The following is a 24,640-nucleotide window of genomic DNA, read 5'->3' on the forward strand; positions in this document are numbered from 1 at the left end:
CCGACCCCCATTCCATCCCACTTCTGCTCCATAGAAAGGGAGAGGCCTTCTATGGAAGATCTTCAGTCTGTCACATCATTTAGGGCAGGGCCTAGGGCCTCCCCTGTGTGTCTAGGCTGAGAGAGTACCCCTCTATGGGGAAGGGGCTCCCAATGTCCATTTGTACACTAGGGATAAATTGCCAGGAGCCCCACAGACTGCTCAGGCTTTCTAACTTATACTCATGTGCAGGGGGCCTGATTCTGTCTTGTAATGATTTCCAAAGTGTCAGTCTTGGGTCCATGATCTCCCCCTTGTTCAGGTCAGGCTACAACTAAAGGAAATGAAACTGACTAACCCTTGCCAACGATCCTCAAGCCTGACTAATTTTAAAAACGGCATCGAACAACTCTCTTCCATCAGAAAATGCCTTAGGCATTTACACTTCTATTTGGCTCCCTCAGACGTCCCGCAAAGCGACAACTTCTAACCGACCGACACCTCAGTCATCCATCCCTTCAGTGTCCCGCTCTGCGAGACTTCTCCTCAACGTTCCCTACTCCTCCCACGTCCGATCCGCGTGCTCCTCCACGGCATCTGAATGTCATATCTACTGGGGAGTCTCCTAGGTTAAATGGCGGGAGTGATCGACCAGCTCGGTGTCTCCACTGCTTGAACTAGTCCGGTCCGCCCAACATCAAGAAACGGAGCGCCGAGAGGCTCGATCTCCTTTGCGTGGGCCCGCCCCCATGAGCCCTCTCCAGGCCTCCGAGTGCCGAGCGGCTGGATCCCCGAGGTCTGAGCCCGCCCCCTCCGCCCAGCGCCAAGCTGCTGAGCGCCGAGTGGCTCGATGCGCGGGGGCGCTGCAGCATCACGGAGCGGAGCCGGGTGTGCGCCCTCGGTCTTCCCCCTCCCACCCTCCTTCCTCGGCTTCCCGCTCCCTCCCCCGCCCGCCCTGCGCAGCCAGCAGGGATTGCTGCCCGGAGCTCCTCGGGAGCCTCAGGTATCCCGCCCCGGCACGCCTAGAGATGAAGGAAGCTAGGCGACGCCCCTGCCCGCCGCCCCAACGTCCGCTGGGGCCTGGAGCTGGCCTGCGCGAGGACCGGGTCGCGAGTGGGGAAGCCAGGGGCCCGGGGTGCCGTGAGGAAGGGGCGCGAGGACGGGGCGGGGGTGCGGCTGGGGCGGCCGAGGAGCCTTGGGACCGATTTACCCTCCCCGGAAAGAGCTGTTTCAAGGGGGTTCCTGCGCCGGGAGTGGGGGGGGGGGCAGAGTTCCTAGCAGATGTCGGGGTGCGGGGCCTGGTACGCAGGCTGGAAAGAGAGCCATGGAAGCGGCCGGGAGGCTGCCTGGGCTCCTTCCTCAGGGGTTCTGGACAAAACGCTCAGTGTTCAGAATGACCCGATGGTGGAGGTGAACACGTAACAGGTTTTGCGAGTAAGATTTCCAGTCTTGAGTCCATTCAAATCACGATTTGCGTGAAACTGCCACCAACCAAAGACTGCAGATCAGATGAGAAATGAGGAAGAACCAGAAAGGGAATGGAGACTGAGAAAAGGGAAGCCTGTGGCTAGCCAGATTTGAGCATTTTGTGAAATGAAACACTCAGGGCGTGTTTTGTAAAGTAAAAAAGCCAACATAGAATAAACAACAGGTTAGAAGTTTTTTACGTGTAAAGCCACCGAGAAAACGTACTACAAAAGATAAACATACGTGAAATTTAAGCGAGTGTATACATCAGAGTCCTGCCTTGTTGACACTTCAGTGAACCCTGTTGAGGAAAGACATCAGGGATGGCTCTTACTATACCTAGACGCTTTAAATGACAAGAATATTTTTGGTAGAGGAACTATAGGCAGAATATAGCCAACTCTTAATTTCTGAGCACAGTGCATTTCTGCTACTTTTTTTCTCCTACAACTATTAGTTGGTGGTAGTTCATCAAAAGTAATTAATTTATCTGTCTGTTGTTTTACTAGTGACCTGAGTTTGCTACCTTCAAACTGATAACTTGGATTTAAGAACTTGAACACGGGGTTTACTCCTCATTAAGGCTTAGTGTTATTATATCTTGTAGAAAGGTTATGTAAGTGCGTTTGATCACTTCATTCCCTGTTGGCTGAGATCAGGAGTATCTGTTCCTTTTGTGCTGTCGAGGTTTAAAATAGAAAGTCCAGATATGATTAAAAGCTCGTTTTCTTCAATTCTTGCTTTGTCATTTTTTTCAGTGCACTCTGTAATTTTTCTGCATGAAATTTGTTCTGAAATTATGATGAAAGGAATAAAATGGGTCAGATATATCTAACAAATAACTCGAAGAACCCTAGAGCTGTCACTCAGGCATGGGTAGTTATTTAATGTCACAAGTGGTTTGCTAGTCAGAAAACAAATGGCAGGAAGCTGATTTTACTGATAATACTTTGATTTCGGTTTCTTTTTGTGCCTACCATTAATCAAGAAACTAATATCTAACATTAATTTAAAGATCTTCAAGTTTTTTTTTTTTTCTTGTAGAAGATGGTAGGTTGTTTTAAGAAAGTATATCTTTCTACAGCAGAGCTGTGTAACATGATGGCAACTAAGTGCATAAGTGTTAAACTGATAATACATATTCACTTGTTGGTCAGTTGGAGTGGAGTGATATAACACTTGTCATACTACATATTCTTAGTGCTTGCTTGAAAGAAGTGTCAAGAATAAAAAAGAAAACCCATGTACAATACTGAATGCTAAAAATGTCTCTGTTACTACATATACATGTGTGTATTCAGCACATGCTAAACATCTTGGCTTTTATGAATTTTTAATCAGCCATCATCTGCTCCAAAATGCTGAAATTTTATATTTGCATAACTAGTTCTCTAGAAAATTTTGATTATGTTGCATACTCAAGTGTTTCCTGGAAAAATCACAATGCACATTCTGCTGCAAAGAAAACCAGCTTTATTTAACTTTCTTGTTTTTATGTATGGAAAAAAAAAATCCCATTTCCTCTCAGAAAATGTCTGTGAGGAGGGTGTTTTCCCTCAGAAACAAACCATTGTGCAGGACATTCTCCAACAGAAGCCAGCTAAAAAGTCCTCTTAGTTTATTTCTACCACTGTCTACTAGGAAAAAGCCACAATGTCCCCCACATCAGCTCCAAGCCCCCAAGCTATTATACCTGTGCTTCTAATTGGCTGTAAATTGAGATAGCTGCAGTCTCTTTGTTGGTCTCAATTAATTTGCTAGAGTGGCCCACAGAATTCAGGGAGACACTTTACTTAAGTTTGCCAGCTTATTATAAAGGCTGTTATGAAAGGTGCAGATGAATTATCAGATGGTATAGATGGGAAGGTATAGGAGAAGGAACCCAGATCCTTCCTGGTCCCTCTAGGTGTTCATTCTCTAGGAAAGTCCATGTGTTTATACTTCACAGCTCTCTGGGGTCCTGGCCTGTTGGGTTTTTATGGAAGCTACATTTGTGGAAATACTAAATTACAGCAGCTACTGTTGGGGATTACTTCTACCTTCTCCTGTTGGGGTGGTATGGACTGAAATAGCCCAACCTTTTAATCCTGTCTTGGTTTTCTCAGTGAATAGCCTCCATTCTGACACTGCCTATAGACTACTGGACATCTGTCAATCTCATTAGCTTAAAAACTCACATTTATCACTCATGTATATGGAGTTTTTAGGATCTATATGTCAGGAAACAATAGTAAGACTAGAGAGAACACGTACATATACACACATGTAAATATATGTATATACATTACTTTGTGAGTTAATAGATATGCACATGTATATGTAAATATAGAATTATTATTACCACAATGTCACACTAATACTAGCTACCCTTATGGAGCACCAGAGGACCATATTTTATAAATGGTTTTGCATGTGTTATCTATCCCCTGTGACCACCTAACTTCATGCAGAATTCTGGAAATCACTACTTTACAGATGAGGAACCAAATCAATGCTTAAGCAACTGGTTAAAAGTGCAGTGAGCAGAAGTATGCCACTGTTTTCTGACTCCAAGTTAAAAGTCAAAGCTTGTTCAGTATTTAGGGACTATTCCCATTTTCTCCCTTTTTGACAGCATCTGCTCTTTCATTTTATAAAAACCTAAATTTTACCCATTTTCTCTACATGTTTCCTTAGGAGAATAACATTCATTTTTAATTATGGTTTTAACTAATTCTTGCAAGCTAAGACTTAACATGTAGACTATAGTTAGTGGAATGTAGCAAGTCAGGTAGGTAGTTAAAAGTGAAGAGATCCTTTCATTCAGGGCCTTGTACAGTCTTATGCACGTTTGCTTCTACCTCAAAGCTTCTCATATGATGAAATTCATTTTCTCCTAAGGTGGCAAATTCTTACTCTGTGGACGATAGGAGAGTGTTTGTGAGAAGAAAGTATGCCTCCCAAGTTCAAGCGACACCTAAATGATGATGATGTTACCGGGTCTGTGAAAAGTGAAAGGGTAAGTTTAGAAGCTTAAGCTTTAAAGAAATCCAATATAAGCTGCATTCCTTGTAAATGATAGAAGGACATCTGGAATGTATGGAACAAAAAGAGGGTGACCCTTTTCCTGTTCACCCTAAAGGGTCATGGCTGATGCCCCATAGCGAAAGGAAGGTTAACAAAGGAAAAGTAGAACAGATTTATCTGATCATGGTTTTATTCTATATGACATTAGAGCAGTTAGATTGAAGACCCAAAAAGGCAGGTGAATTGGCCTGTTTTTATGATTGGATAGAATGGTGTGTGTGATCTAATAGAAGAGAGGAATGGGGGTGGGTGGGGGGAGAAACTTTCTCCACTTCTTGGCCTCTGTGTTCCTTTCTGCTGGATATGGGACAGAAACCTTTTGGAATGGTGGTCTTAAGACCTATCATCAAACAGGGCAGGTCAGAGAATGTTTTTAGGATCAGTTCTTAGGTAGAAAGATAGGAGATCAGTGTAATATTTTCAGGCTTATGGCCATTTAAACATTTAAATTATATGTATATAGTTGAGTGGATTTTGGCAGCTACTACCACAGTCAGTTTTAGGGCACATCTATATCCCTGAAGGAAGCCCTGTCCTCTTAACCAATCACCCACATCCCCTCCATTCCTTCAGTCACAGACAACTAAATCTCTGACTTGTTCTGAACATTTTATGTAATTGAAATCATATGATATATATCTTGTGATTGGCTTCTTTGACTCATGTTTTCAAAATTGTCAGTATTGTAGTATTAGTACTTTATATTCCTTTTTTCTAAACTTTTTTTTTCATTTTTTATTTTATGTGTGTGGGTGTTTTTCTTACAAATATGTCTTTGTACCATGTGTACAGTACCTGAGAAGGCCAAAAGAGGGTTTTAGACCCCCCCCCCCCAGAACCTAGAGTTTCAGATGATTATGACATGTGGCTACTGGGAATCAAGCCTGGCTCCTCTGGAAGATCAGAAAGTGTTCTTAGCCACTTCACCATCTGACCAGCCCCTTTATGTTCCTTTTTATTGCTGTGTAATATTCTATGGTGTGGGCGTACCACATTTAGTTATCTGTTCATTATCTGATGGACATTTTGGAATGCCTGCACTGCCACACCTGTTAGTTCAGCTGTTCTGAATACTGCTGAATGAATACTAACATACACATTTTGTTTGAACATATGTTTTCATTCTTATATTTTTGGTTGTGAACCTACCTTTTGATAGCTGAGCCCTGTTTTCATTTTGGAGAGTATGTATCTAGCAGCAGAATTACTAGGTTTTATAGTAACTATACCCAACCTTTTGGGGTGGTCTCAGACTTGTTTCCAATGAGGGTGTACAGCTTTAAATTTTTTAGCAATGCTGTATAAGCACACCCTTATCACACTCACACTCTGCCTGCTGAGTGAGCATGGTATCTTACTGTATACTGTTAAAACTTCTTTATATTGTATCCCTAACACACATACCTGGTCAGTGAATATTGCTGTGTGTGTTTTTCTGTGGTCAACTGAGATAAACTCTAGTTATCTTCAAAGCAGGGTATAACTCACTGGGCTTGTAATTTGATATGAACTTAGTTTTATTTATTTCAAACTATATTATCTATATATGAACATTGAGCATTGCTAAGTCCTTTTTGTTGTTAGTCCTTCTTGGTAGATGATACTTTTTTTAATTGTAACACAAAAAATCTTATTTGGTTATTTATTGTGATGCTTTAAGGTTTGTCTTAGATTACTATTATTCTTTATGTTTTAAGCTTATCAGTACATCTTTTCTCCAAGTCTCAGCTTATTCTTTATTTGACATTTCTTTGAGGTGAATCTCTTGAAAACAATATTGCCTGGATTTTGTGGACCTCCAGTCATGCATGATTTTGTTTTTAGTAGGGTCACTCACTTGCTATGATAAATAATACTGTTGAAATTTTTCTGTGCCAGCCATTTTCCTGTGGGCAGTGAGTGCCCTGTCTATAATATTTATCTGGGTTTTTGTCACCATTTGACTTAAGATTAAATTTCATGTCTTCAGAATGATTTGCTATGACAACCTGAATCTCATGAGGTCACCCTGCCACTTTCTGCCCCATCACTGTTTGAATTCTCTGCATGGCATTTTTCTTAGGATCACCTTTTCCTTTGAGAGCTGAGACCATGTCATGGCTCATATTTGGTGTTTACCCCAATGCCTAGCACATATGAAATGCTCAGCATTAACAAGTATTTTAATGAACAGTATTTCTTCTTTACTCTATAGTATATGTTATATATTAGTTATTGTACAAGGATAAATGACTGTTATACATACATGCCTTTTTTTGTTTCCCTTCACACTTTTGCCAGATTGATCATTTCTCCTCATCTCTTACCTGGCCTTGGGACCCTGTGGCACTCTGGTGAATTTACTCCCTTTCTTCTCTTTCCCTCTGTTTTTAAATATTAACAAAATATTTTGGCAGTGATATTTAAATCTCTGTTGTCCTCATACCAAAAATTATTCACCTTCATTGGTTTACTTTTTTCTTCCCCTTCCTGTTTTCACTCCTTGCCAAGATGAGCACATGAATATACTTTTACTTCGTCCCTTCACACTCACACACTCAGCCTCTGAGCTTTACTGAGAGTTTTAGCTCTCTTAGAGCTTAGTTATGCTTTTTATTAACTTAGTGTTCACAATGATATTATCGTGTGTGTGTGTGTGTGTGTGTGTGTGTGTGTGTGTGTGTGTGTGTGTATGGGTCTTTTCCTCAGTTACTTTACATCTGATTTTTGAGGCATGGTCTCTCATTGACGCTGGTACGCTGACTGGGTAGGCTTACTGGGCAGACAGCACCGAGGATCCTCCTGTTTCCATACCCCAATGTTGGGTCCAGTGCATAATGCCACACCTGGCTTTTTTATATGGATGCTCGGAACCCAGCTCAGGTCCTATGCTTGTGAAGCAACTCCTTCACCTACTGAGCCGCCTTCCCAACCCTCATCACATTCAAATTCTTTGATCATATCTGTCTGTATCCTAAGACTTTGTTCTAATTTGATTCTCTCTTTGGGTAGTCTAATTCCTCAAGCAGTGTCCTCATAAAAGATGCATCCGTGATCCATTTCCCATTTTTGTAGAAGCAAATTACCACAAAGTTGAAGCACTGCAACTCTGCTATTTCATATTTTCTTAGTGGGAAATTGAGTTTTGCTCTTCCAAGTTACTAGGAGCTACCTCCCGTTCTTGGCTTATACCCTACCTCCATCTTCAATCTCAATTTCTTAGTGCCTTCTTTTTACTTTCCTCTTTTCTTTTGAAGAACGGTTGTCCTTAGTTGGGATTCAAATGAATAATCAGTAAGGACCTTCATTCTCCTTACTGACATTGCCTAGTCTCTTACACCTCAGAAGCTGACAGTACGGGTTTAGTTACTGGGACATGGACATCTTTGGGACACCATTACTCTGCCTACAAAATATGATAAATTGTTTGTGTCTACAGGTCTGGATTTTGCATGACTTAAACCTTTTAGGACCTCATGTTCTCCTTTTAGGGAAAATGTGGCGCCATCTTCATTTCAAAGAAGACTTTGTGTTTGGAAATGTGAAACTTAAAATTACAGTTGCTTGAAATTAGCATATGTAGGGGGCTATTTCTGGAGTAGGTATCTAGAAGAGCCTTTGTCTCAGCTCTGATGTCACCCCTCCCCCCTTACTCCTTCTGGGGTAGCCACTGAACTCCACAGTTCAGGGATGCCAGTAGAGAGCATGGAGGGAAGGGAATGACTGCCATGCCAGTGACAGGACTCTGGAACTGAATGCATTTTCTCTGGAAGGTCAGCAAACCTTGTCCCGGATTTTCTGTCTGTCTGGGAGGCACCTGTAATTTATTCTTCCCTGTTCTGGAAGCTTGTTTAAAAATGCCAGCAGCCTAGAACTTGTTTCTTTTCTCTTCCCTGACATTTTGTAATTCCTCTGCATCAGAAAAGTCAAGTCTTTTTTCATTTTTTTGACAGAGAAATCTTTTGGAAGACGATTCAGATGAAGAAGAGGACTTTTTTCTGTAAGTTAATATTTTGTTCAATTAATAATTAGCATACAAGAAAGTGCACATAGTGAAAATGTTTATTGTGGGGTTTGTCATACGCTAAAATAAATCTCTATAATTAATCATCCAAATAAAGAAGGAACACAACTCTGGCCCTAGAACTTTCTTTGCACTTTTTTTTAAGCTGTTGCTCTCCCTGGCTGTAGGTTTCCACAAATCTGCTTTCTGTCCCTGTGGTTTCTGTTTCCTAGAGTTTTATAAAAGTGAAGCCATATGGCATGCCCCCCAACTTTTTTATTTTTGTACTGACTTCATTTCCTTAACCTGCTCATATGAGATTCATATGTGGATCAGCAGGTTGTTTGTTTTTCTGAGTGGTCTCCCATTGTGTAAATACACTCCCATCCATTTATCCATTCACTTGTGTGTGAATGTTTAGTGGTTTCTCATTTTTTACTAAAACAAAATGGTTGTGAATGTTTGTGTGCAGTTGTTTATGAGGACACATGCCTTCATTTCTCCTGGGTAATCCCTGGGCATGAAGGCTGGTGCACACTGACATCTGTCTTCCCAAGTGGCCAAAACTTGACTAAAGCTTTTGTTGAACTGAAATCAAGCTTTTACATATCTTCCCTTTCTATCCTTCCAACAGGTTTCATTAAATAGCCTAGGCTAGACTCAGACTCAGCCATTACCTTGCCTTTGTTTCCCAAATGCTGGGATTGGAGATGTGTATCACCATGTATCTGTCTGTCTGTCACTCTTACTCTTTCCGTCCCTTTCCTTCTCCCTCTCCTTCATTTCACCCCAAATGTCTTATATCATAAATACTATCTTGAAAAAATAATGTCAGTATTTGGTTTTTGGTTTTTTTTGTTGTTGTTGTTGTTTTGTTTTGTTTTGTTTTGTTTTCCTTTGATTTTCTCTGTGTAGCCTTGGCTATCCTGGAACTCACCTTTGTAGACCAAGCTGGCCTTGAACTCAGAGATCCACCTGCCCCTGCCTCTGAGTGCTGGTATTAAAGATGTGAGCCACAACACACCCAGCTTTTGGAATATTTTATCCTAATGATTTTTAGTTAACTAACTCATTTGTGGCATTCTTATTTAATCACTGCTTTTTCATGATTATCTCTGGACTTATTCATAATTATCTGGTCCAGAATATAAAACATAGTGCTTTAACTTGTCATTTGGGGTAAAATGCTGGTCCAGAACTTCAGTACTTAGTTTGAACTCTGAAGACTGAGAGGGAAAAGCTTAAGTAGTTAAGGCAGGGTGATAATTGTCATACTTATAAATGATATTGTTTTAATGAATAGTTTAATTTTTCCTCTAAATGTGTTTTCTTATAAGTGTATTTTCCCCTTCATTTAGAATGTTTAAAAATTAAGAGCCTAGGATTGTTTATTTGTTGTTGTTTTTTGAGGGTTTTTTTTTAATTTTTTGATTTAAACCTTCTCTATCTTCAGAAAATTTTTTTATCATAATATCCTGAAGTTGGCATTCCTAGAGCATTGAAGTAGATGGATCAAGGTGTTATACACTTGACTATAACAAGAGATAATAGTAATAACTTGAGACTGTTAAATGCTTGTGCTCTTACATTTTCTTATTGCTGTGTGGATATCTATAAGAAAGATATTTTTAAAATATACTTCAAATTTTTATGTTTTGAATAAATTCAAAAAGTAAGTTGCTTTTTAGTTGATATGACATTTCAGAGTTTAATGTGTGTGGGATAAGTATCACCAAAGGTTAGGATTATGTACTCTACTTTCTCAGGAAGTTTTACCACTCAGAAGAATTAGATTATAGCCAACAGTATATACAATGAAGAAGATACATTATTATGTAGCATCCATTTTTATCAGCTCCTATAAAATGCACTCCATATGATTAATGATGATCTATACTTAGAATCCAACTTGATTGCACAGAGAGGTGTATTTCTTATTTTCATATTTGTGTGATATTGTCATTACTAACATATACTGGATATTTTATTTTCAGACGGGGACCATCTGGACCAAGATTTGGGCCTAGAAATGATAAAATTAAGCAGTAAGTTCCTAGATACTCATTCACTTAAATGATTGTCATAGTTATCTGTGAACCAGGGCTGACTACAGCCTGTGAACCAGATCTGGCTGTTGTTTTTTTTTAATAAACAAACATATTGAGTTTTTATTTTTTATTAGAATACGGGCTATATTCATTTGTCTCCATATTATCAGTAGCTTTTTTTGAACAATAATAGCAATGTTGAGTAGTTGTGACACAGAAATCATATAGTCAGATATTTCATTGTCGAGGTTTATATATAAAGTAATGTAAGATAGGTTCTTATCTGTGGTTAAAGTATCACAGGAATACTAGACACTCAATTAAGCATTTCTGTGTTTTTATACTTTGGAGGTAACTCCTAAGTGACAGTAGGTAGTTGAGGCTAATTCTTAAGTTTGTTTCAGTATTTACTGAATAGCTGAAGTTTGATTACAAGAGGCACTGAGCATTCTGTCAGTGCTTGTCTTGCTTATGAGATACATTCAAGATAGAGTCAAGACTAAATATATGTTATGAGCAGTTTTGCTGCCAGCCTGGTCCCAGAGTCGCATCATCCCCAAATAATACACAGAGACACTGTATTAGATATAAAGCTGTTGGCCTGTTATTAGCGTTTCTTATTAGCTTACTAGCCCATTTCTATCAATCTAAGTATTTCCACATGGAGAGAGAGTCTGGACCTCTTCCTTTCAAGTCCCTACATCTTGACTTTCCTCCACTATATCTCCCAGAATATTCCTTGTCTCTTAGTCCTGCCTATCTAGCCTTCCTATTTGCCAACAGTGCTTTATTCATTAACCAATAAGAAACATGTTTACAGAACGACATCTCCCATCAAAAATACACTTTCAGTTAAACATTAATGTATGGCCTTTATCCTTAACTACCCGAGTATTCAGACCAACAAATGGGAAAACACTGCTTTATTTTGTAGTTCAATGGCAAACCACAGTTCTCTGAGAATTTGTCATCTAGTAAAAGTTCTAAAAGTGTGGATATTCCTAAAAGAAGAATAAATCTTATCTCTTTTCAAACTAGTGTTCAGAATCAGGTGGATGAAGTTATTGATGTAATGCAAGAAAATATTACAAAGGTAATTGAGAGAGGAGAGAGACTAGATGAACTGCAGGACAAATCAGGTACAGCCATTTCCCATTTTGTGTATTTCTTGATGTTATGAATATGTGTGTAGCTAATAGATACCTTCCATTTGTCTCACTGATGTTTAGAAATCGTGGGTTAGGAAGTTAACATTCAATTCTTAAGACCATGCTTAGTTTCTGCCCATTAATCTGAATGGTCTTACTATATTATTTCCTTCTTACTCAGTTAAGAGTGGAGAATTTAAAACTTCATTGCCCAAAATCCCCTCTTTTTCTTGCTCCGTTATGTTGATATGCTTTGTGTTTTTTATGATGTCAAGGTGTTAAAATCTAGTGTGTTTTTAGTACTCCTTTCAAACTTGCTTACTATTTTTATTTAATATCTTCTCTGGTAATTGGGGAGTCTGTCTTTACTGACAGGTGTTAGTCTGTGTATCTATAATGATTCCAACCACATTCCTGGATCTCAAATATTGTTTGAGTGATGATTTAGGCTTTCCCTGGAAACTTAGCAACTTTTATTTATAGACTGTTAGCCTTTGAGCCTGTAATGGTTTTTGGCACACATTAGCCATTCATGCTCTTTCACTGGTTAGTGGTTGCATGTTAGATTATTCTTGATAGACTTGCCTGACCAGAAACTTGCTTGATTGCTTATTCTTTTCACTTAAAATCAGCTATCTTTTTTTTTTTTCCTAAAAATTCAGTTTTCTCTGTGTGCAATTCTTTTTTTAGAAACATGCCAAACTGTTTTGTTTCTGGTGCTGGGATCTAATGTGTACTATCAGGCATCAACCCATGAGCAACAACCCCTGCCCCTGCTCTTGTAAAAACTCTGATTACATTAATTTGTGTGCATATGCATGTGCATGCATTGGAGCACATAAAATGATGAACATGTGGAGACTGGGGTCTTGGCTCTCTCCTCCCATCATGTGGGTCCCTGTGTATCAAGCTCGGGTCATCAAGCTGAGTGTCCATCTTGTACCACACACCCCCTCCTCCCCGCCCGCACACACACACACACACACACACACACACACACACACACTATTCTTATTTTTAAACTGTTTTCTTACCAGAATTAAGAAGTGTGTGTATATAAGCATTGAGGAAAGGTTCGTGAAATCTTGAGTAGGGGATGGGGGTGGGATTGGTTGAACAAGCTGATTTTCCATTGCATTTTTTTGCTTTTTGTTTTGTGTTGTTTTGTTTTTCCAATGTAGACTAACAGAATTTGTGGGGGGAAAGTTTAAGTAGAAATTGATGTTTGTGTGACTAGATAGAAGAATCCTGTTGTGTCATTTAATCCTTTTCTCCACCCTCTGTGTGATATAGAAAGCTTATCGGATAATGCAACTGCTTTCAGCAACAGATCCAAACAACTCCGAAGGCAAATGTGGTGGCGTGGATGCAAAGTAAGTAAATGAGGTGGTGGGGGAGGGGATAGAGGAAGGTGTGAGCAGAAGGGGCCACTTGTCTGAGCTCTGTGAGGGAAAATGCCTTGTTATTGGGAGATTTCCTCAACCTGGAACATGAAGGAGTTACTAAAGGAACCAAGCAGTGTCGGAAAGGATGCCTCATCGTTCTCTCCATGAAAGCACCCCTCATTTCCCAGAGATCCAGCATCTGGACATGGTGACACACACTGCCCTTCTTAGCATCACTTCTTCTAGCGCTTTTGGAACAATTCATTGTATACAGCCTGGGTGTCTTTCTTTTAATAAAATGAGGACTAGAGGGAAGTATGATTTTTTTTCTCCTAGGGGAAAAAACCGAAGCAGTTTGTATGCCAGAAACTTTAACAAAAAGATTAAGGAAAAAGTCCCATTTTATTCTTTAATTATTTCAGTGAAGAAGTGAATTTGCCTCTTAAATCAAGTATGACCAGTATGATCAAGTATGAAGCAAATATCTTTTAAGATTTTATAGCAAATATCACAGGATGAGAGCAGATTTTTCTTTTTTCTTAGGTATATGTTTTTGTTTTGCCAAAATCCTTAAACATAGGCTCATTGGATTTTTGTTGTTGTTTTAAACGTTTTTTTTTTTTTTTTTGGTTTTGGTTTGGTTTGGTTTGGGATTTGGTTTTTTGAGACAGGGTTTCTCTGTCTAATAGTCCAACTTCCTTTGTAGACCAGGCTGGTCCCAAACTCACGGAGATCCACCTGCCTCTGCCTCCTAGGTGATGGGATTAATGGCATGTGCCACCACTACCTGGTGGGTTCATTGTTTTTAAACCCTCATTTTAGGGTTCAGTGATAATCTTTTAAACCTGAACTTGCCATATATTAAGGATTTCTTCCAAGAGATATCTTGGATTTACTGAGTTTTGTCTGTTTAACTATTAAATATCCTGTTTCCAGAAATAGAACAAAGGGGAGAAAGACAAGTTTCATTGCTCCCTTCATACATAGATGGGACATTTTTTCCATCTATTTTTGTTTTCTTCAGAGAATAAATTTTGCATTTTCTCTAATTTATTCTTTGCCTCCTCCTCCTCTACTGTTTTTAACTAGTTTAAAATACACAGTACTGTGGTTTTAAACAGACTCACCCAGGTAACCCTGTAGACCGTACAGCATCAAGCACACAATGAACAACATTGTCCTGTGATTAACGAAGATGAGTTAAAGTAGCAAGTGTTTTCTATGTCATTTCTAAGGTTTATTATATTTCTTCTCTGTTGTCATACACTGTTAGTACTTATTGTGCTCCTGTTCATCTAGAACGTTCCCCATGTCTCCCACTTTCTGGATTGACTTTCATGGTAGTAATTTAGGAAGGCTGTTATGGAAAAGGAGATAGAAATTTAAAACGTCAGAGGTTGCCAGTGGCTGAAAAGGTTGTAGGGTGGTAATAGGTTACAGCTGGTTATGAGGGAACTTTTGGGGCCTGTGATGAAAATGTATTTGGGTAAGATGGCTTTAGATACTTCTTACCTCAAATTGGAAACCAAGCAAGAAAACTCTATTCAATATGGTGTTTTTAATTTTTTGTTGATTTTTCCGTATAAATTTTGTAAAGTTAAGCCTAGTTAATAAGACAAATTAATAGATGGTTTGGGAAAGCCACTATTAAATTCCATATGATTTAGAATATATTTTCAGGTTAAATAAAGGATTAAAGTACTTTTAGTACAATATAAACCCAGGTTCAAGACTATGTTTACATTTTTAAGTTATAATTACAGACATAGACTTTTATACCCACATTGCAAAGCCCTTTATATATTTTTGGGGTCACTTTGTTGGTGTCATAGCTGTAATGTCATTCTATTTTTAAAATATTTAACTAATTCATATTTCTATTTATGATTATCATTAGAACGAAGCATCTCTTTATAATACTGGAAATACTGATTTTTTTTTTAACTTTTGAGAACCTTATTATAAAAATCTTGGAAATAAAAAAAAAGTCACACATTGAAATTATCCAGTATATCTCAGTGACCATCTATATAATTACCTAGTATCTCTTAGTGACAGCCATATAATTACCCAGTTAGAACATCCCTTCTGAAGCTGTGGATCCTCACTCTGGACTTTGCACTTTCACTATCTAATATTTTTTAATTACTTATCTACTACCAATATTGATCTTTTTTGAGTACCCTCCCCCTTAAAAAAAAAAAAAAAAAAAAAAGGACTGGCTTGCCTGAACTCACTCTATAGACCAGGCTAGCCTTGAACTCATAGAGATCCACTTGCCTCTGCCTCCTACATGTTGATATTAAAGTCATGAGTTTTTAATTATATGAAAATGTTTGATGAAAGCAAGGCTTTTGATTCATCAAGGAAATGAAATTAGTTTATATAATGTATGCATTTAAGAAAAAATGAAATAATTGTATATAGAAAGATAACATGAGATTAAAATGTCAAGCATCTGGTTGAAAAATGATGATTTTAAAGATTTATTTATAATGGATACAGTATTCTGTCTGCATGCATGCCTGTAGTCTAGAAGAAAACACCAGATCTCATTACAGATGGTTGTGAGCCACCATGTGGTTGCTGGGAATTGAATTCATAACCTCTGGAAGAGCAGCTAGTTCTCTTCACCTCTGGGCCATCTCTCCAGCCCCCTTGAAACATGATCTTAAAGCTTTTCTAATTCTAAAGTGACACAATACTCTTAAGTTACTTAAGTGTTGTTATTCATAAAGAATCTAAAGTATAGTCCTTAAAATGGAGATTAAAACATCATGAAGGGGTAAAATTACTGTAAAGAAAATATGGCAAGAAAACAACTGACAGTATTCTCATATACTTGGAAAAAAACTGCTGTGACCCCTGCTGCCTTATGTGTAATGGTCTTCTGGGAAGCCTGCTGCCATATAGATAGCTGTCCCCTATACATGTTTTTGTTTTCCATATCGCTGGTTGTCTACAGAGAGCTGTTGTTAGAGAAACCTAAATTTGTCTTAACTCTTGGAAGAGAAAAACCAAATTCATTTTATCTTATTATACATGTGTTCCATTTTATTGCTGGTTATTAGTTTGTTCTATTTACTTTATCAATTTATTATTGTAGGTATGCCTTTACAGGGAAAACCACACATAGAAGATTTGGTACAATCCATGGTTTAGGGCATTCATGGAGCGAGGGCACATAACTCCGTACATAAGACAGGACCTTTGTATGTAAAATAATACATGGGCTACTGGGAGCCTGTGTTTTTATCCAGTCCTGACCAGAATTGCTAAAAGTAGTTTTTGTGTCTCACATTAGAAGTAGGCCCAGTCCTGAGAAGGCTTTGGTTGTGGCTGGTACTGTGCAGTAGAGCCTTAGATGGTGTCATCTACCAAAGCAAAGCCATACATTTGGGGGCACTTTGATTATTTACACAAGAATACAAAACAGCCATCAGGTTCTTGTGAGAAACATCAAATTGGAAACCCTGCCCAGAGTGTGCCTATTTATTGATGAGGTAGTAAAGTAAATAGACCAGAGCCTTGTCGTTATTAACAAGCCAAATCTTTCATTTGTCTTTTTGTGTGTTATAGATAAAAGCCATCATGGCTTTGGCTGCAGCTATCCTTTTGTTAATGATTATCAGTAAGTATTTATTGGATCATTGTTCCTTGGGATATTGTGTTTTGTAAGGCTGGGGTTTGATATGGTCTTGATTTTCTTTTTCAGAGACATAGTCTCACAATGTAGCCCAGGCTGTCCTAAATGCCACTGTGTAGCCCAGGCTGGTCTCTGACTAGGGCTTTATTTTAAAATCATTTTAATTCCCTTTAATTTGAGTTGACGTAGTAGTGTATGTAATGTGAGCATTGAATAATGACATATGCCTTGAATAAGGAGGGAACCTTTACCTAAAATCTCTCAGTCTCTGAAAACTACTTTAAATGTCTGAAATTCTATGTGAATTTGCATGTGTACATATCTCTGGGGAGTGTCAAAAGTCTCAAAAGGTAATCCTTCTCCTGCTCCTCGACCACACCCCAGTCACAGCACAGGGATAAAGCTGGTATCTGTTATATTTAGGACCAAATTACAATTTTCTGTTTACTGCCGTGTTCAGGAGGCAAACCCAGTTTATTTCTCCAAATGATTTTTGTATGTGTGAGATTTGAACTTAGTTTTAGTTCGGAAAGCATAACTCATTCTGGTTTTGGATTTTTTTTTTTCTTAGTATTTTTTTCAAAGTCAGGTCATTTTTAAAGTACCTTTCTTCAAGATCTCTTTACTTACATTTACAGAGGTTTTTGAAGAACTAGAAAGTTGAATATTTTTATAAGGATTTTTTTTAAACTTAAAAAGTGTTACAAAAGTCTATAATCCAGTATCATTACCTGGGTTGTTTGAATTCATTTAGTAGTTGAAGTATATTTGTAACCCCATGTTAATGCTTGTGTTACTTTCATGGTCATTCAGAAAAAGGAGAATTTTGACTCCCTTGACCATAGGTTTCCAGCTGGGTCAAATGGAGATCTGCCTTCTTATTTCAGTTTTCACTGCATAACCAAGTGTCCTTTCATAGACTGCTTGGTCCACATTTTTGCTGACTTCATGGTGTCAAACGGCCCTTGCGGATAGTCTAGAAATGCTGTCCCTCTTACTAAAGCTGTGGTAGCCCTTCCCAGGAAATATGTATGTGGGCTTATTCCAGGATGAGCTACAATGCTGCTGACCTTGACTTTGTTATAATTTTTAATTAATGATAGCTATTAAACAATATGTCTTTCAACAAAACACACATAAACCAAGATTGTGTGCTAAGTTATTGACTAAAGTGTAGTAGCCAGAGACTTGTGGGAGCTTATGTCTGTATTTTTCCTAGGATTAGTGGTTTAGGAGTTACCAGTTCAGTGTTCATGGTAACGTTGTAGAATACAGTTATCTCAGATAACAAGAACCTACCATAAATAGTGGGCACCATGTCAAGTACAGACTAGCATAAAAAGAACTATAAAATGTAACTGGACTTTCACTGTACTACTATAGCTGCTGTCAATATAAGTATTGTATATGCTTTTAGTCTTTTCGTATTGGTATGTTAGCATGATTTCCAAAAGCTAGGATCATATCAAATATTTTCCAATAAATATTTTATTCATTATTTTCCCATATCATTAAATATTGTAGTAATATTTTAGAAGCTACGGGTTACTGTTTTGACACGGTTTATTTGCTCAAGAGGCCAGTGTTAGACACAGGTTGTTTTTATGATGTTTCTGTATTTCCTCTTATTTTATAGCTATTATCTGAGAGTTTGGCCTGGGTTTCTCCTCTATAACAATGGCCGATACCTACACTTAGGGATTGTGCTTCTGACCTAGCTGTGATATGGTTCTGATTTTGATGCATTCTTTTCTTTTTCTTTTTTGTTTTACTTTTTTCTCTTACAGTTCTTATAGTTGTGAAAAACCGTACTTGATTTGGTGACAGAGATCCTCATTAAACAAGATCTGGGACAATAATAATTAAAGATTGCTGCATAATTTAAATGAAATCTATGTATATAACTTTCAAATTTTCTTTTTCAAGAAACTAAAAGGCAAGTACCACTTCAAATTGGAACATTGAGAATATCCAATTATCTTCTTCCCAACTTGCAAAATGTGTTTTTAATAATTATATTTAAGGCAAAGATAACTCTATTTTGCTTTATTCCAAGGATCTAATTTGAAACTAGATACTTGCCAGTTTGTTATATGTATATATATATATAGTTAAACACTGATAACATACCCATACTTGTGTTATAGTGTCATTAAAAACATTTATTATTAAAGTGAGGGTCAAGCTGATGGTCAGAAAGCCTGTATAGAGTCCTGACTCTTATGCTGAAAGAGATTCATAACCATCCCATCAGTATTTGCAAGAATGTCATTCTTTTCATATTGCAGTTGCTTTGCAGGCAATTTCCACATTTATGGACTAACAAAAGCTAAGTGTTGTAAATGTTTCTGCCTTTGGCCCTACCTGAAAACATTCCAGTAAACCTATTCTGACTGTATAAGGGAATATGTGGTAATCTTTTGGTATTTGCATTTTGAAAATGGGAAACTTAAACAGTGTGAAATGCATAATATGATACCATAAAACTGGAGATAATAAAAGTATTGGAGAATGTCATTGGAGTGTTTGAAAATGAGCAATATATAGCGCCCAGTCTTGGTCCAGTTGATTGTCAGTTAAACTACAATAAAAAGGGACTAATTCTGATGTAAGTGCAATCTGCAGGTAACTTTCCTTGATCTACTTTATTAATAGATTTCCCTCTTTAATTTTAACTAATCCTGTGCCGGACGAGCTGAAGTTAGCATAGTCTTCTGCTTTGACTATCATGTTTTTCTGACACTCTCGGTGTGTTCTCTTGGGGACATAGATGTTGCACGGTCAAGTGTCCAAACAGCCAGTGGCAGTGAGTAGCAAACTGTCAGTAATAGATACTCAGGGGCATAACATGATGTGTTCACTGTAAAGAGTGTAAACCCCTTCTGATTGTTTAAACAAGTCAACATGAAACTACATCCTGATGTGTAAGAGGAAAGGGCATGATAATCAAATTGGAGACTTCGGAAACTTCTTCACATGTACATCTTAACCTAGAAATACAGTTTGTAGGGATTGCTAGTATGTGAGGGGGGGACAGTGGTTCTGTATAACAGATACTACTTCTGTGATTATTTTAATTCAAAATGTATAAAAGAATTTGGATTTTTCTTTGTTTAATTCTACAGTGGTTCATACTAGCAGACAAGAATGTTTAGAATGGAAAGAAACTTGAAAGATGGAAGCCAGATGAAATAGTGCCCTAGACACTTGCAGGGTCTAGATAGAACTGCTGACTTTACAGTACTTGCATATTATGGAAAGTTGACTCTGGCCTCTCCATTCTGTTAGTCAGTTCATGTGCACACCATCTGAACTGATGGTAAATCCTTTTGAAAATGAGTATTCTTAATCCCAGCAGCTGATAGTAGAGGGGGGATATTTTACTTACATTAGCCCAGCTGGTCCCAGTGTATATTTGTCTTGTGTTAAGAGTAACTAGACTCCTACTTCATTAGCTTTCCATTGATGAGTATAGAAGTCCAGTTTCACTCACTGTCTATTAGTGAAGATGAAGTTTTCTTTTTGAAAAGACTCTATTTCCTGTGCTGCTTTTAATAAAGTACGCCACTTTTAAGAAAACAATTATTTTAAAAATAGAATTATAAAATTATTTTTAAAACATTAAGTATAAAAATGTTAGATTACATAACTTTATATATATATATAGTTGTTTGTATTTAAATTTATTGCTACTGAGGAAACCCTGTTGGCATGTGACTGAGAATTTTGCAGCAGTAATGACTTCACTCAGTTTATTTATTGGTTTATCTTTATTGATGTTACATTATCCTGAGTCCTTAAAATGACTGGCATGTTTATGACATTATGTCATACTGTGAAATATGTGAAATACTGGAAATATGGGCGTTCTTAGGATACGAAGCTGAGAAGAGCCAGGAGTAATGGCTCACACCCATAAGCCCTGGTCTCTGAACACTGAAGTAGGAGGAATGCCATGATTTTGAAGCCATTCTGGGCTTCATGGTGTGTTCTGGACCAGCCTGGGCTATAGAGTAAGAACCTGTCTCAAAAAAACAAACAAACAACAAAACAAAAACAAGCAAAAAAACAGAAGGGAAATAGTTGTTCAAATTGATGCCAGGCCTGCCTTCATTCCCTCCTTAATCCTTCTTTTTCTCATCCAGCTCAGATCATCCTGCACTTGAAAAAATGAAGTTTTACCACCATCAAACCTATCATTATTTAACAACAATGAAGATCAACAGAAAAATTCAAGTAGCTTTGCTAATGTTAGTTGATGCCCAGTGAAATCAGGCCACTACTTCCATGCCTGAATCGTGCCCTTTGTGATTTGTCTAACAGAAGCCTCTTTCCTTGCAGCAGTTGTGGTGAATGGGTTCTTCCAATTCAGTGGCCTTTGATTCCTTTGTCAGAACAAAACCCATTGGAAATTGTCCCAAAATTTTATAAGCTGGGAAATTTACTGATTAAAAGAAGGTCCACTATTGATGATGGGACATTGTTTAAAACGGAGAAAGAGTAATACACATCAGGTACAGAGGTACCTGTGACTGTCATTGCAGTTCATTACTGGTCTCTGTGTTAGAAAGTACTGTTGGCCTTTTAGTAGCAGACCAACACCTTTCTGTTCTGGGTAGCATGCGGGTACCCTGTAAATACACACATACACAGGCTGAGGATCCATATGTGGGAAGAGCTTGGTATCTCTTCTTGCCATTTCCACATGTGCTGTGTCCTTGTCAGCACCAGAGCCCAGATAGATTTGTATTCACAACTTGTATATAATTTATGGTTAGACAATATGCAAGAATTCTTTTCAGTGATGAACATAAATGTCATTAGTTGTATTGAGTCAGTGTTAACTAAGTTAAGAACTGTACTATCGATCAAATTTTGTGTTTTCACATAGAAATGTTATTAGTCAATTTTCTGTGAGTGGTACTAAGAGCATGAGTTCATCTAAGCACATGTTTTGGGAAGGCAGTTGCCATAGAACAATGTAAAGACAATGGGTCAGAAGGATCAAAAAAGGGCCATCTCAATTCATACAAATGCCACCCTCCCTTCGACTGATGGGAGCCTATTTTGTGTGTCTTGCTTTTTAGACTAGGTGACCCAGGCTGGCCTCAAACTCATAGAGAGCCACCAGCCTCTGCCTCCCAAGTGCTGGGATTAAAGGTATGTGCCACCATGCCCTGCAGGCTTCTTCTTTTTGATCAAAGAAAGAATTCTTGGGCCCAAGTGATCTTTCCAACTTACTCTCAAAAGTAGCTGAGATACACGTGGGCACCACCATGTGCAGATGGGCCTTCTCTTTAAGCCTGATGTTAGTCTTATTCAGATATTTATTTTCATATGTCAAGTAGAATAAGGGATGGGAGCACACTTTTTTCTGGCTCTTGTTTTATTTTATAAAACTACTTAGAACAAGTGAGTACGGATGAAAAGAAAAACATTGCTATTCCAGTTGGGATGAGTGTAAGCTTGTGAAACAAGGACTGTGCCCTGTGTGTCTCTCAGCAGTGCAGTACCCTGGCAAACACTGGACAAAGGTGTGTGCCGGAGTGGGGGTGGGGTGCTCCAGAAGTCACACTGTGCTGGTGTGAGAGCTGATTTCCAATGTGTACTTGAGAGGTCACATGAGAGACCTAGGTGATTATCTAGAGATAAACATGTTCTTGTTATAATTGATTATAGAAAACTTCTGGTTTTACAGTGTTGCAGTAGCTTCTTTTCACTTGAAAAGATTATGAAATAAAATATTATTTTAAAGCTGTAAATTGCACATGTCCAAGGATTTAGTAAAATATTAGTGATAAGAAATTTCAAGCATTGCTTTTATGTCTTAGTTGTATGTCCTTTTTTTTTTCATCCCACAATTCCCGATTTAACCATTTTGGCAAGTGCCTTCGACATTTTAGGAGTATGATGGGAGATGAGCAAATGTTAGATGCCATGCCCCTTTTTCTGGCTTCTCAATTCCTCATGACCATTTATGTTTTGCAGTGCTACAAAGTTCAGTCCTTTGTTTTTATATGGAATGTATTTGTAGCTTCTCCATAGTAAACAGCAAAATAAACCATTTTGTAGAAAATGAAAAGTAAGTATTTTGGCTTGTTCAGTGTGTATATACTAGTGACTTAATTTCAAAACAGAACACCTGTACAAGCACCTTGGTTTCATCAGTCCCCGTTTTCCACTAAAGTACATGGAATAAAAGTAAAACCTATCTAGAAAGAATTTCTCAATGTACAACACCAAATGTCAACAGCAGGGAAGTGATTGGGGTACTTATGTCTACCCTCACTGGTGTCCATTTATTAATTCAGTCCCAATCAGAGCTGGGCCCATAATCCCAGCGCTCAGGAAGTGGAGACAGGTGATCAGGGAGTAGTTCAAGGCTAGACAATTGCATAGTTTGAAGTCAGCTGGAACTACAAGAGCCTATCTTTATTCAAAACAAAACAAACAAAAAACCAAGTAGTCCAATCAGAACAGCTAGCACCTGTCCCTCAGCAGTATGGCACTAAGAAGCCTGAGTAGTGAGCACATCTCCAGCCTCCCTCCAGGCCCTCAGTGTCATCTCTGTAGTACTTGGAGTCAGAAAGTACCATGGTTAGGGATGGAGATAGCAAACACCTTAAGTACATTCTAAGAATGACCCTATTTAAAATAACCTAATATTTCACTTTATAAGAGAACCATTCCAGAAGGCCAGACCTTCCCTAAGTCCAGCAGTCACACTTAGACACAACATGTCGATTAGATGCTAAGTACTACTGTGGAGCAGTCACTCTATTCCCCTGCTGTAGGTACATGCAGGGATTTAGCACACAGGTGGTTGTGTGAGAGGGCCAGATCTCATCAGAGCATGTCTATAAAGAGATGCACATGAAGCCTGTGAAAAGCACTAAACTTGGGAAGGAGAATGCAAGAGAGATCCTTGCAACATAAAAGCTTGCCATTCACTCGATTTAAACACTGGGGTCAGGGAGTTTGTGCCTTGAGTAAGAGTGCCTGCCCTGCAAGCATGAGGACCTGAATTCAAGTCTCCAGTGCCGACATAAAAACAAAACAGGCATGGCTGTATGTATCTGTAACTCCTGCATTGGTAAGCAGAGAGGCACATGGGTTCCAAGAGCTCACTCGACACCACTCTAGACAAAAGGTCATCTTCCAATTTATTGAGAGATTCTGTCTGAAAGCAGTAAGGTAGAAAAGCAGAGGGAGACACCCAAGAGAGGTCTTGCTCTGACCATGTGCCCATGCAAGCACACACTGACATGCTGGCACTACACAAATACATAACCCCCATCATCTTTTTAAACCACTTGTCCTGTCACCTTCTACCCATATCTTTGATCTGGGTTGAGTTTTTTGTTCTTTCTCTTAAAATGCTTCTGTTCAGTTTTGCATACATACTTTACCCAATCTTACTCTCAGAAAGGTCAGCAGTGACCTCTGTTTTGACAAATCCAGAGGCCCATATTCTACCTTTATGTTTCCATATCAGCATGTGATAGTTGGTGACTCTACTTCTGAAGGTCCATTTTTACTTTGCTGGTTGGCACTCATCTCCCCAACCCTTGCCTGCCATTGTAATAACTCTGGATTCAACTCTGGGTTCTCTCTGAACACATTCCCTTAGCAATCTTACCTAATATTGTCATGAAACATCTTTGTTCTGACATATCCCAAGTTCATGTCTCCCTCTCTTGAAGTTGGACCCATGAAACATTCAATTTGTCATGTTTCATTATTACTCATTTCAGATTCATATGCCCAAAATAAAATTCTAATGCCAAGTATGGTGGCACATGCTTGTAATCTCCATGAAGTCTGCTCTGAGTACCCCATCAAGTCTCTGCACATCTCTATTCTTCCATAATTATTTATGCTTATTACCCTCATTCTAAATGCAACCTTCATAAAAGGAT

At 38.4% G+C, this 24,640-nt stretch overlaps 1 protein-coding gene across 3 annotated transcripts; it reads left to right on the forward strand.

Annotated features, from left to right (window-relative positions):
- The first annotated feature begins 880 nt into the window (after positions 1-880).
- On the forward strand, positions 881-22,803 carry Vamp4 (vesicle associated membrane protein 4). 3 transcript variants are annotated; one of them, XR_007834637.1, is made up of 9 exons: positions 885-982; positions 4,327-4,444; positions 8,445-8,491; positions 10,489-10,539; positions 11,581-11,681; positions 12,984-13,063; positions 16,655-16,706; positions 18,509-18,657; positions 20,867-22,803. XR_007834637.1 is itself a non-coding variant. In XM_051186101.1 (8 exons), the coding sequence occupies exons 2-8, from the start codon at positions 4,379-4,381 to the stop codon at positions 20,893-20,895; spliced, it is 426 nt and encodes a 141-aa protein (XP_051042058.1). In that variant the 5' UTR covers positions 881-982; positions 4,327-4,378; the 3' UTR covers positions 20,896-22,803. The 3 variants fall into 3 exon arrangements, 2 of the variants coding, with proteins under 2 accessions (XP_051042058.1, XP_051042057.1); XM_051186101.1 differs by lacking the exon at positions 18,509-18,657 and having other exon boundaries at positions 881-982; XM_051186100.1 differs by lacking the exon at positions 20,867-22,803 and having other exon boundaries at positions 18,509-19,333.
- The last annotated feature ends 1,837 nt before the right edge of the window (positions 22,804-24,640 follow it).

This window comes from Phodopus roborovskii, unplaced genomic scaffold (genome assembly GCF_943737965.1).
Source record: "Phodopus roborovskii unplaced genomic scaffold, PHOROB, whole genome shotgun sequence".
Lineage (NCBI taxonomy): Eukaryota > Metazoa > Chordata > Mammalia > Rodentia > Cricetidae > Phodopus > Phodopus roborovskii.

What these genes read in the sequence shown, in the direction of transcription:
- Vamp4 (XM_051186101.1), top strand. Translation starts at nt 4,379, where the DNA reads ATGCCTCCCAAGTTCAAGCGACACCTAAATGATGATGATGTTACCGGG. An exon ending in GGTCTGTGAAAAGTGAAAGG is followed by an intron (nt 4,445 to 8,444) that starts GTAAGTTTAGAA and finishes TTTTTTTGACAG; the next exon opens with AGAAATCTTTTGGAAGACGA. An exon ending in GAAGAAGAGGACTTTTTTCT is followed by an intron (nt 8,492 to 10,488) that starts GTAAGTTAATAT and finishes TTTTATTTTCAG; the next exon opens with ACGGGGACCATCTGGACCAA.